The sequence below is a fragment of the Macrobrachium nipponense genome, chromosome 21 (assembly GCF_015104395.2).
Source record: "Macrobrachium nipponense isolate FS-2020 chromosome 21, ASM1510439v2, whole genome shotgun sequence".
In the NCBI taxonomy this organism is placed as follows: Eukaryota; Metazoa; Arthropoda; class Malacostraca; order Decapoda; family Palaemonidae; genus Macrobrachium; species Macrobrachium nipponense.
Genome location: NC_087212.1, coordinates 47,675,852 through 47,685,725, shown reverse-complemented (window position 1 = coordinate 47,685,725; position 9,874 = coordinate 47,675,852). Strand labels below are relative to the sequence as shown.

General features: G+C 39.9%; 1 protein-coding gene across 1 annotated transcript in view; it reads right to left on the bottom strand.

Annotated features, from left to right (window-relative positions):
• LOC135198015 (solute carrier family 49 member 4 homolog) overlaps positions 1–9,874 on the bottom strand; it is a 142,354-nt gene that overhangs the window by 109,896 nt on the left and 22,584 nt on the right. The window contains 1 exon segment of the mRNA XM_064225366.1: positions 5,911–5,983. Within this exon segment, the coding sequence (XP_064081436.1) occupies positions 5,911–5,953 (43 nt within the window). The 5' untranslated portion in view covers positions 5,954–5,983.

The following is a 9,874-nucleotide window of genomic DNA, read 5'->3' as shown; positions in this document are numbered from 1 at the left end:
AGGAACGTCGAGATCATATCAACATGTTGGAACTTCCAGCTGCCTTCCTGACACTCCAGCACTTCAGCTCTCTTCTGACAGGTCACTTGGTGGTGCTGATGAGCGACAACACCACCATAGTGGTATACGTGAACCGTCAAGACAGTACCGTGTCTCTGCAGCTATACCAACTAGCAGTGCAAATTCATGAATGGGCAGCTCTCAACTCGGTTCATTCCAGGTAAACGGAACATCGTAGCAGAAAATCTGAGCAGGAGGACACAGATTGTTGGCTCCAAATGGTCTTTGGCTCCTCGGATAGCAATTAAAGTCTTGACTTTGTTGGGTTCCCCAACGATAGACCTGTTTGCTGCCGCTCTAAATTGGAAGTTACCGATTTACTGCTCTCCAGTTCCAGATCTAGTGGCGGTGTTCGAGGATGCGTTCCAGCACCCCGGAACGGCCTAGACATCTATGCTTTTCCGCCAATTTGCCTGATCAAGCAGGTGTTGAATCGAGTGCGATCCACACCTTCGTGTCCATGATGCTAGTAGTGCCGAAATGGCCTCACATAGAATGGTACCCGGACCTTCTAATTCTGCTGGTAGAAACTCGGAGAGTGCTTCCGCCACTCCCTGACCTCCTATGCCAACCACATGTGAGGGTCTTCCACAACGCGGTGAGCTTTTACATCTTCACGCATGGAGGTTATCCAGCAGCTCCTCAAAGCAAAAGGCTTTTTGCGAGAGGCTGCGACAGTAATGTCAGGATACCTCAGGAAGTCCTCAACGTCTGTCTATTAGACCAAGTGGGCCATCTCTCTTCCTCGGAGGAACTCTCTACGCTCATACAAAGCTTTGAACAGGGTTGCACATCGTTGCTGTTCTCAGGTCTTTGAAGAGAGCTCCGTATGAACCGTTATCCCTGGCATATGATGGGGATCTCACCCTGAAAACGGTTTTTCTTCTCGCCCTTGCTTCCTCCAAGCGAGTCAGCAAGCTTCATGGCCTAGCTTATACTGTCGCTCATACTGAGAGTTAGACCAATGCCTGCTTCAGCTTTGTCCCTGAGTTTGTTGCGAAAACCCAGAATCCAGCCCAGGTTGATTCTCGGTTTTCTTCGTTCCAGGTTATGAGACTGAGCACAGTAACTGAAGACCCTGATGAGCTACTTCTCTGTCCTCTGAGAACACTGAGGCACTGTCTCCAATGGACCAGCTCTGCTCAACCCACCTTACAACATCTCTTTGTAAGTATGGGCCCAGCAAAGAAGAGGGTTACGAGGAGTACCATTTCACGTTGGGTTCTAAAGGTGATTTGCTGTACCCTCTCCCATCCCTCTTCTTCACTTGCTGGTACCAGTCAAGTGAAGGCTCATGATATGCGTGGAATGAGCACATCTCTTGCCTTCAAGAAGAACCTCTCTGTTATCCAGGTGATGGAAGCTGGCACATGGTCTTGCCATTCCACCTTTACCAGGTTCTACCTTAGAAACTGTACCCACAGCTACCTCGACACAACTGACCTTGGTCCTGTGGTAGCCGCTCAGCAAGTGGTTTAGCTGCCTCCATCCCCTCAGAGGTCGGAAGTATCGAATCGAGGATCGAGGTTCCATATCAAGCTGAGGGTGAATGTGAGAGTATATATGACTGGCCCATTTTCTTTTCACCTTTTCCCCTTACTTGGGGACACAGCATCGAAACCCGTTCTCCGGCACCGATTTCAATACTGGTAAGAATTCCATGTCCAACTACTGGTTTTTCTGTAGTCACATAGAAGTCAGTCCCCACACTCCTCTCCGAGGGGGAGTGTTCTGCAACCCAACAAACCCGTTATGATTATATAACCCGGTTTTGGTTGCCAGAGAGTTCCACGTCCACGCCTTTGATACCCAGGCTGTCAGCCATCAGGTTGCATTTATCATGGCTCGCAGGGTGAAGGATCCACGACCCTGAGCTATAAGCCTGGGTCCTGGCATCCTGGGTTCCTTTCTCAGCTAGCGAGGCAGGACTTCCATCCCTGCCTTAGGATGAGTCTCCTAAGTAAAGAATGGAGGGTTTGTATATGGTGTAGGAACAAATGACATTTTTGAAAGTAAAATGTATTTTTCCCTAACCATACAAACCTGGAGTCCTTTACTTGTATGTTCCCACCAAACACCCACCCCCTTGATTCAGGGGTCATCATCAAAGTCCTGGCTGTAATCAAAGTGACGGCTCAGTGAGCTGGTGGGGAGGCGGTGCTTCCCCACAGCCGGGCAGGTAACTACCGGCCCAGTAGTTACTACCTCGGTATATAAAAGAATGTATTAGCTGGTAGTTTCAGCAGAGCTGCAATCTATCCTAAGTAAAGGACTCCAGGTTTGTATGGTTAAGGAAAAATATATTTTACTTTACAAAATGTAATATTTTCATGGTGATTAGAAACTAAACATCAAAAGTGATAAAATATTCTCTGGTATACTGTTATGTGTAATAATATACTAAACCTGTCAATTGTACTTGAAGTTAAATCCTATGAAAAGAACAAAGGTTTGTATATGTGCAAGAACAATTACCTACAAATCATGTAGGGTAATCATTATGACAGTACGTACATGTATACAGAGGTTTCATAAAATGTTTTTATCTACAATTTTCAGTTTGTTAACCCTTAATGGACAGATTGATCCTCGGGAGTAGTACTAACAGGTTTGGGGTGGTGGACGAATTGATCCTGTAGTTAAACAATATTACGCGCCATCAATTTGGAAAGAATCGGGGGGGAAAGAGGTGCTAATACTTTTATAACCCTTAAATTCATTGACTAAGATCACGAGTGTGAGCGTCTCAGGACTTCAATAGTGCTTGCGACTTGAAAGGGGGAATGTTCTGCGTCTCTCTCTCTCTCTCTCACATAACGTCCTTTTGTAAATTTGCTTGTAAATATGCCAGGGGGTTGCTGTTGTTTTTTGTTCTTACCTTTTACAATAGTATGTCGGTTGTAAATATAATCTTACAAAGAAAATTGCAAAGAAATATTAGAAAAAATATATAAAAGTAAAAAAAAATGCACTGAATCTTTGTTCTCGGTAAATTTACATCAATATTTTTCAACAAATAAGCTAAGGATTTGTTATTGTTTTTATTTCTTATCTAGTTTGATACTGTGTGAGCAGTACATATAATATGTACTGCACAATAAAATAAATTTTTTTATAAGAAAAAACATATATAAGTTGGTAAAATTTATGTCTGACTTGTAAAAGTCCCTACAAGGTGTTGTAAATGGTCATTTTCAACCTCTCATGGAAGGTAAGGAAAATCTTAAAGAATTTTTTTCTTTCACCATGTACATTTGCATATCTTTCCCTTTCCATTGATGTGTTTTTTTTTTGTAAATTGGCTACCTCAAAGTTTACCCAGCTTGAGGAGCTGCATATCGATATATTTACCCGTCCAGTAAGGGTTAATCGGTCATACCTGTAAGTTGAATAGACTAAGCCTGGAACCATGTTACCTTATATACTGAAGTGTTGAGTGGTCAATGCAGGCTTATCTTAATCCATAACCATTAAATGCCGAAGCGGTAAAAAAAAAATGTCACCCGTGTGCCGGAGGTGTTTCAGAGTGAGCACAGAAGCGGAAAAAATATTTTTCAAAAAATCACAGCGCGCTTAGTTTTCAAGATTAAGAGTTCATTTTTGGCTCCTTTTTTTGTCATTGGCTGAAGTTTAGTATGCAACCATCAAAAATGGAAAAAATTATCATTATCATATATAAATAATGCGATATATGATAGCGCAAAAACGAAATTTCATATATAATTGTATTCAAATCGCGCTGTGCGCAAGTTAAAGGTAACAAGTTAATTTTTATTTTGTTGTAATGTACACTAAATTGCAATCATTTTGGTATATAACACATTGTAAAACGATAAAAGCAACACACAGAAAATATTACCACAAAATAATGCATGAATTCCTAACGCGCGGACGTAAACAAATATTTTTTTCAAAAATTCACCATAAATCTAAATATTGTCCTAGAGACTTCCAATTTCTTTCAAAATGAAGACAAATGATTGAATATTACTATACTGTAAGAGTATTAGCTTACAAATGCAGTTTTCGACCATATCTGAGTTGAAGTTGACCGAATGTCAATTTTTTTTATATATATTTTTATATGCAATTATTTCGGAAATATGAAAAGCTACAGCCTTCAAATATTTTTAGTTTTCTTCTACCATGAAATTGCACAACTTTTTCCATATATAAAACTCTAACGAAATGCCATAATAATGAAACGGAGCAACATATTCCAGAATGGGTACATGACGCATTTCGGAGATTTTTTTGTTGCGTAGAATCCGGCGTGCGGAGGGAAGAAAGTTTTTTTTTTTTTAAATTCACCATAAAATCTAAATAGTTGTGCCTAGAAAATGGGAAACTTTTTTGAATTTGTTTTCAAGATGAAGATTAAATGACTGAATAAGTTACTAAGACTGTGAGAGTTTTTAGCTTTACAATTGTGTTTTTTCCGACCATTTCCGGTAAGAGTCAAAGTTTGACCGAACGTGGTTTTTTTTCTTGATCTATCGTTGTTTATTTCCTTTGCAAATATTTTCAAAAATGCGAAAAGCTACAACCCTTCCAATTATTTTTTGTTGTATTCTACATGAAATTGCGCACATTTTCATATATAAAACTTTATGTAACGGCTATTTAAAATGGTGCAAACATTACCACAATCCGCACGTATGCTTTTTTCGGAAGTTACCGCTGCGGACGTAAAGAAAAATGTTATTTTTTTTTCATAAATTTTTTCACCAATCGGAAATATTGTGCTAAGAGACTTAAACCAATAGTTGCAAAATTAAGGTAAATGCTTGAATATTCTAGAATATAAGTAGCTTTTACAATTGTGTTTTTGACCATTTCGTAGAGTCAAAGTAACCGAAGGTTGAAATTTGCACTTATCATTTTTATATGAAAATATTTCAAAATTGATAAAGCTACAACCATGGGTTGTTTTTTTAGTTGTATTGTGCATGAAATTGCGCACATTTCCATATATAAAACTTTATGTAAACGGCTAATTTTAAAATGGTGCAAACATTACCACAATCGCATGTATGATTTTTTCGGAATTACCCCGCAGAACGGTAAGGAAAAAGTCATAAATTCACCATAAATCAAAATATGTGCTAGAGACTTTCAATTAGTGCAAAATTCAAGGTAAATGATGAATATTACTAAAATATAAGTTTTTAGCACAATTGCCCCCCTGTTTTTTTACCATTTCGGTACAGTCAAAGTTGACCGAAGGTTGAAATTTGGCACTTATCGTTATTTATATAAAATATCTCAAAACTGATAAAAGCAACAATCATGAGTATTTTTTTGTTGTATTCTATTTTTTTCTAAAAATGCACAATTTTCATATATAATACTCCATAAACGGCAATTTAAAATGGTACAAAAATTATGTCAAAGTGACAAAATAATTTCCAAGATGTGTCACAGATACTTTTTAGTGCGGCAAGAAAGAAATTCGCGCTTGTGCGCCTGCGTAACGATTGTAAACAAAACAACACCTCGATCTGTGAACTCCCAGCATCCCCCAAGGCGCATGATTCAAAAGTTTTCGGCTGGTAGGCCTATAAGTATTTTTCCGCGAATTTAAAAAAAAAAATTTTTTAGTCGACGTATGGTACGTCCATTCGGCATACGGGAGACATTTTGACTCGACGATTAATACGTCCATTCGGCGTTTAAGGGTTAATATTCACTGTTCATGAAATGAATTAGCTGACGCAATAAGACGTGACAAGAATTGTATTACCTACTTTCTGAAAATTAAACATTCAACTGACAGCATAAACTTATGAGCTAGTATGTACTTAGTACTCACATACTTGGTGATAGACCATATACAGTGCTGACACTAACCTGCAGGCAAAATTGCTGTCATATCATCTGGCACGGAAGGCATCTTGAAATATTTTTCCTATTAATTGAAATACTGAAAGAAATGAACTGAGTTAGTGGAAATACAAAAATGTACACAAAAGTACAGTAGAAAGATTTACAAGAAATACCAAATAATCATAGCCATTCACAAATGATGTTAAATTAAAATAGAAAACCAATAACCCTCCCTTGAAGAGATCTCAAAAGGTCAATAAATGAGTTTGTATCTTTTAAAAGATGAGAGCTCTCAAACCCGGGTATAATATGAACAAATTCTTTTACACAAACATTCAATACTCTGGAGAGTTAATGAACGAATTCTTACAACAATATTGGAGAGTAGTCAAATTTCAATGAGGTGTAAATTCCCCATGTATGTGACATAACAGATGAGATTCAATCTGTATTGAAAACATTCTAAGAACCATTGTTTACATCTACGTGTATTGTACTACATTTAATGGGACATGAGATCTCTCAATCTCCTGACTGAGAGATTATAAGACCGCATATAACCGGAATCCCCCACAGATATGAAGTTGACATGTCAACTTCCAAACTGGGTTTCCAAAACCTGACATGGACTATAGAAATGAAATAGTTGGCTACTGTCTTTATTAATTTAGTATATTAAAAGTTCACCATCAGTATGTTCCAAAATTCTATCCAGCCTAGCAATGCTTACAACACAGCCCTATTGAAGTTAACTAACAGAAATAGGCTGAACCAAGAAAATACTAATACGTACATTCTATTCTAATGTTTTCTCTAAATGAAAAATTTTATTACTTTTTATATTGTTGACATGTTGAACTTACAGTCAGAACTTCCAATGTTTACACCTTACTCCAGTTTCTTATATCCATGCATTCTGGATAAATGTTAGCCTATCCACTTAAACCCCCACTGCTCAGATATCGTATATATACAATTGGGTCCCCATATTCGTGTACTCCCACATTCACAGATTTCTCTCTGGAACATTCCACCGCAATATTCACGGAAAATTTGCCTATTCGCGGTATTTTTCTGAGAAATATACACAAATTCCTAGTATTTTTTTAATCAACTTCATCATAAAATGCACTTTTTGTGATAAAACTATTAAAAAAACCACATATAGAAATTTTTAGTGGGTTTTTCTTGAGTTTTAACTAACAAAAATGAAATTTCATTTTAAAATGAAGTTTTTTTGGTTGTATACTTTACCGTGAACAATTATAGAGCCGTGATTTCCACGAGCAGGTCAGGATATCTAAATTCAAATTTAGCGCGTCGGCGTCGCCACACTGGTGGTGATGACGTCATCTCCCTCCCACTCGCGGGAGAACCAGGTACAACTGCCCAGGTGAATCCAATTCTTTCTGCCCGTCCGTCCAGCCACCTAAGGGAGGAGGGTGGGTATAATCATAATTGTTCGGTAAGTATACAATAAAACTTCATTTTAATAATAAAGAAAATTTCATTTTTATTGTAGTGTCTACCGAACAATTATAGAGCTGATTACACATTTATGGGAAGGTGGGTGATTCAGTGGACCACTAGTATTTTTAAATGGTTACATTTATTGCAATACCAGTAAACACTCAAGGTGTCTGTTGTAACCTTACCTTGTAAGAGAGCTACAGCAGACTGTTACTGCCTCTGGTCGGTGCTCTTCTTACTATTGTAGAGGAATTGGAATTGTCCCAAAGTTAGCCTCTACAGGAGTGGAATCCTTCCGTAGTTGCAAGCAAGTCAAAGGCTGACTGACGGAGGATAGTAACAACAAAGATTGCCCTTGCCCTGGGCTAATAGACCAGAAATTCAATCATACAAAACATTTGTCACCAACACCAGATTTACTAAAAACATATATACCCAACCATTGTAAAATCTGACCTAACAGACTGTGAGTATCCCAGGTACTCAGTACCCCCAGCTTCCCTTGAACTCGACAACCTATTCAAGGTTGAAAAGTTAGCATAGGGAGGTGACGACCCCTGTGCCGTTCTCCCAACACCATGCAGAAACCGCACCGGACCCTAACCGTTTTTACAATTCTCGAAAACCGTTTCTATCTCTTTGAGATAATGACCTCGCAAAAAACCGAATTCGATCTCCAGAACGTCCTCTGAAGAATCGAGCTAAAGATAAATTCCTTTCTGAATGCTAAAGAAGGTTGCCACTGCTCTAACCTCGTGAGCTTTAACTCTCAGAACGGAAAGATTTGTCGTTCTCGGACTGCGAGTGAGCTTCCTGATAAGCTCTCTAATAAAGAACGATATAGCATTCTTTAGAAAGAGGACGAGAGGATTTTTGAACCGAGGTCCAGAGCTTTAGAAGATTGTCCTCTGATACCCTTAGTGGCAAACAGATACTGCTTAATAGCCCTGACTGGGACATAAAGAGCCTTTCTTTCCTCCTCATGTCCAACCAAATCAGATAAGTTCCTTACCACAAAACTCCTCGGCCAAGGATTAGAAAGGATTCTCGATTTTTGCTAGAAAGGTTCAAAGATACCGAAAATACAGCATTGCCTTGAGAGAACCGACTCTTTTGTCTACAGCGTGCAATTCGCTGACACGCTTAGCAGAAGCTAGTGCAATAAGAAAGAGTGCCTTCTTAGTCAAGTTCCTGAGTGAAGCCGACTTCAAAGGCTCAAACGTGGCCCCATGAGGAACTTAAGCACCACATCTAAGTTCCAAGCCACTGTATCTTGCGGGAGCTTAGTGGTTTCGAAAGACCTAATGAGGTCCGACAGATCTGAATTGGAGGAAATATCCAAACCTTCGATGTCGAAAAACCGAAGAGAGCATGGCTCTATATCCTCTGATCGTCGAAGGAGGAGCCAGTTTTCTTAGAGTTCCTAAGAAATAGAAGAAAACTCTGCTATTTTTGTTAAAGAGGTCGCAGAAGTAGAGACTTTAGCACTTCTACACCACTCTCTGAAGATTCTCCATTCTTCCCTTGATAGAGTTTGTTAGAAGACTCATCCTCTCCACAACGAGCGATAGCTTCTGCAGCTCTTCTTGAAAATCCTTTCGCTCTGACAAGATTCCGGACAGTCTGAACCCTTGTCAGAGCTAGAGCGGACAAGTTTTGGTGGAACCTCTTGAAGTGAGGTTGTTTGAGAAGCCACTTCTCTGGATGGAAGAAGTCTGGGAAGTCTACTAACAACTGGATAAGGTCCGGGAACCACTCTTTCCTGGGCCAAAAGGGAGCGATTAACGTTAGCGTTACATTGCTGTGCGACATGAACTTGTTCGCAGCACCTCTCCTTATTAGACCGAACGGAGGGAATGCCATAAGCTTCCAGACCCGACCAATCCAACAGCATTGCGTCCCACCGACCAAGCTAGAGGATCTGGGACTGGAGAACAAAAGAAAAGAGGAAGGACGGTTTTGTTCCTCGATGTCGCGAACAGGTCTATTGACGGTCGTCCCAAAGGCGCCAAAGTTTCTGACAAATCTTGTTGTCCAAAGTCACAAAAAATCCAGAGGTAACACTTGCTGTTGACGACTTAACTCGTCCGCCAGGACGTTCATCTTTCCCGGAACAAATCTCGGGACTAGCTGAACCTTCGCTTCGTTTGACCACAGGAGGAGATCCTTGGCTACTTCGTACAGAGAGAAAGACTGAGTCCCCCCCGTGTTTCCGCACGTACGAGAGAGCCGTGGAGTTGTCGGAATGTGCACTGCCACTACTCGGCCTTCTACTAAGCTCCGAAACTGTCTGAGCCCTAAGAAAATTGCTAACAGTTTCCTTTACATTTATGTGGAACTTCTTCTCCTTCTCCGACCAAGCTCCTGAAGTCCCGTTGATTTCCCAGTAGGGCTCCCCAACCTGTGTCCGATGCGTCGGAAAAGAACTGTAGGTTTCGGGAGGATGGGTCGTATCTAACCCTTCTTCCAACCTTGCTCGAGAGAGCCACCACCTTAGGTCCTCTTTTATTTGATCTGT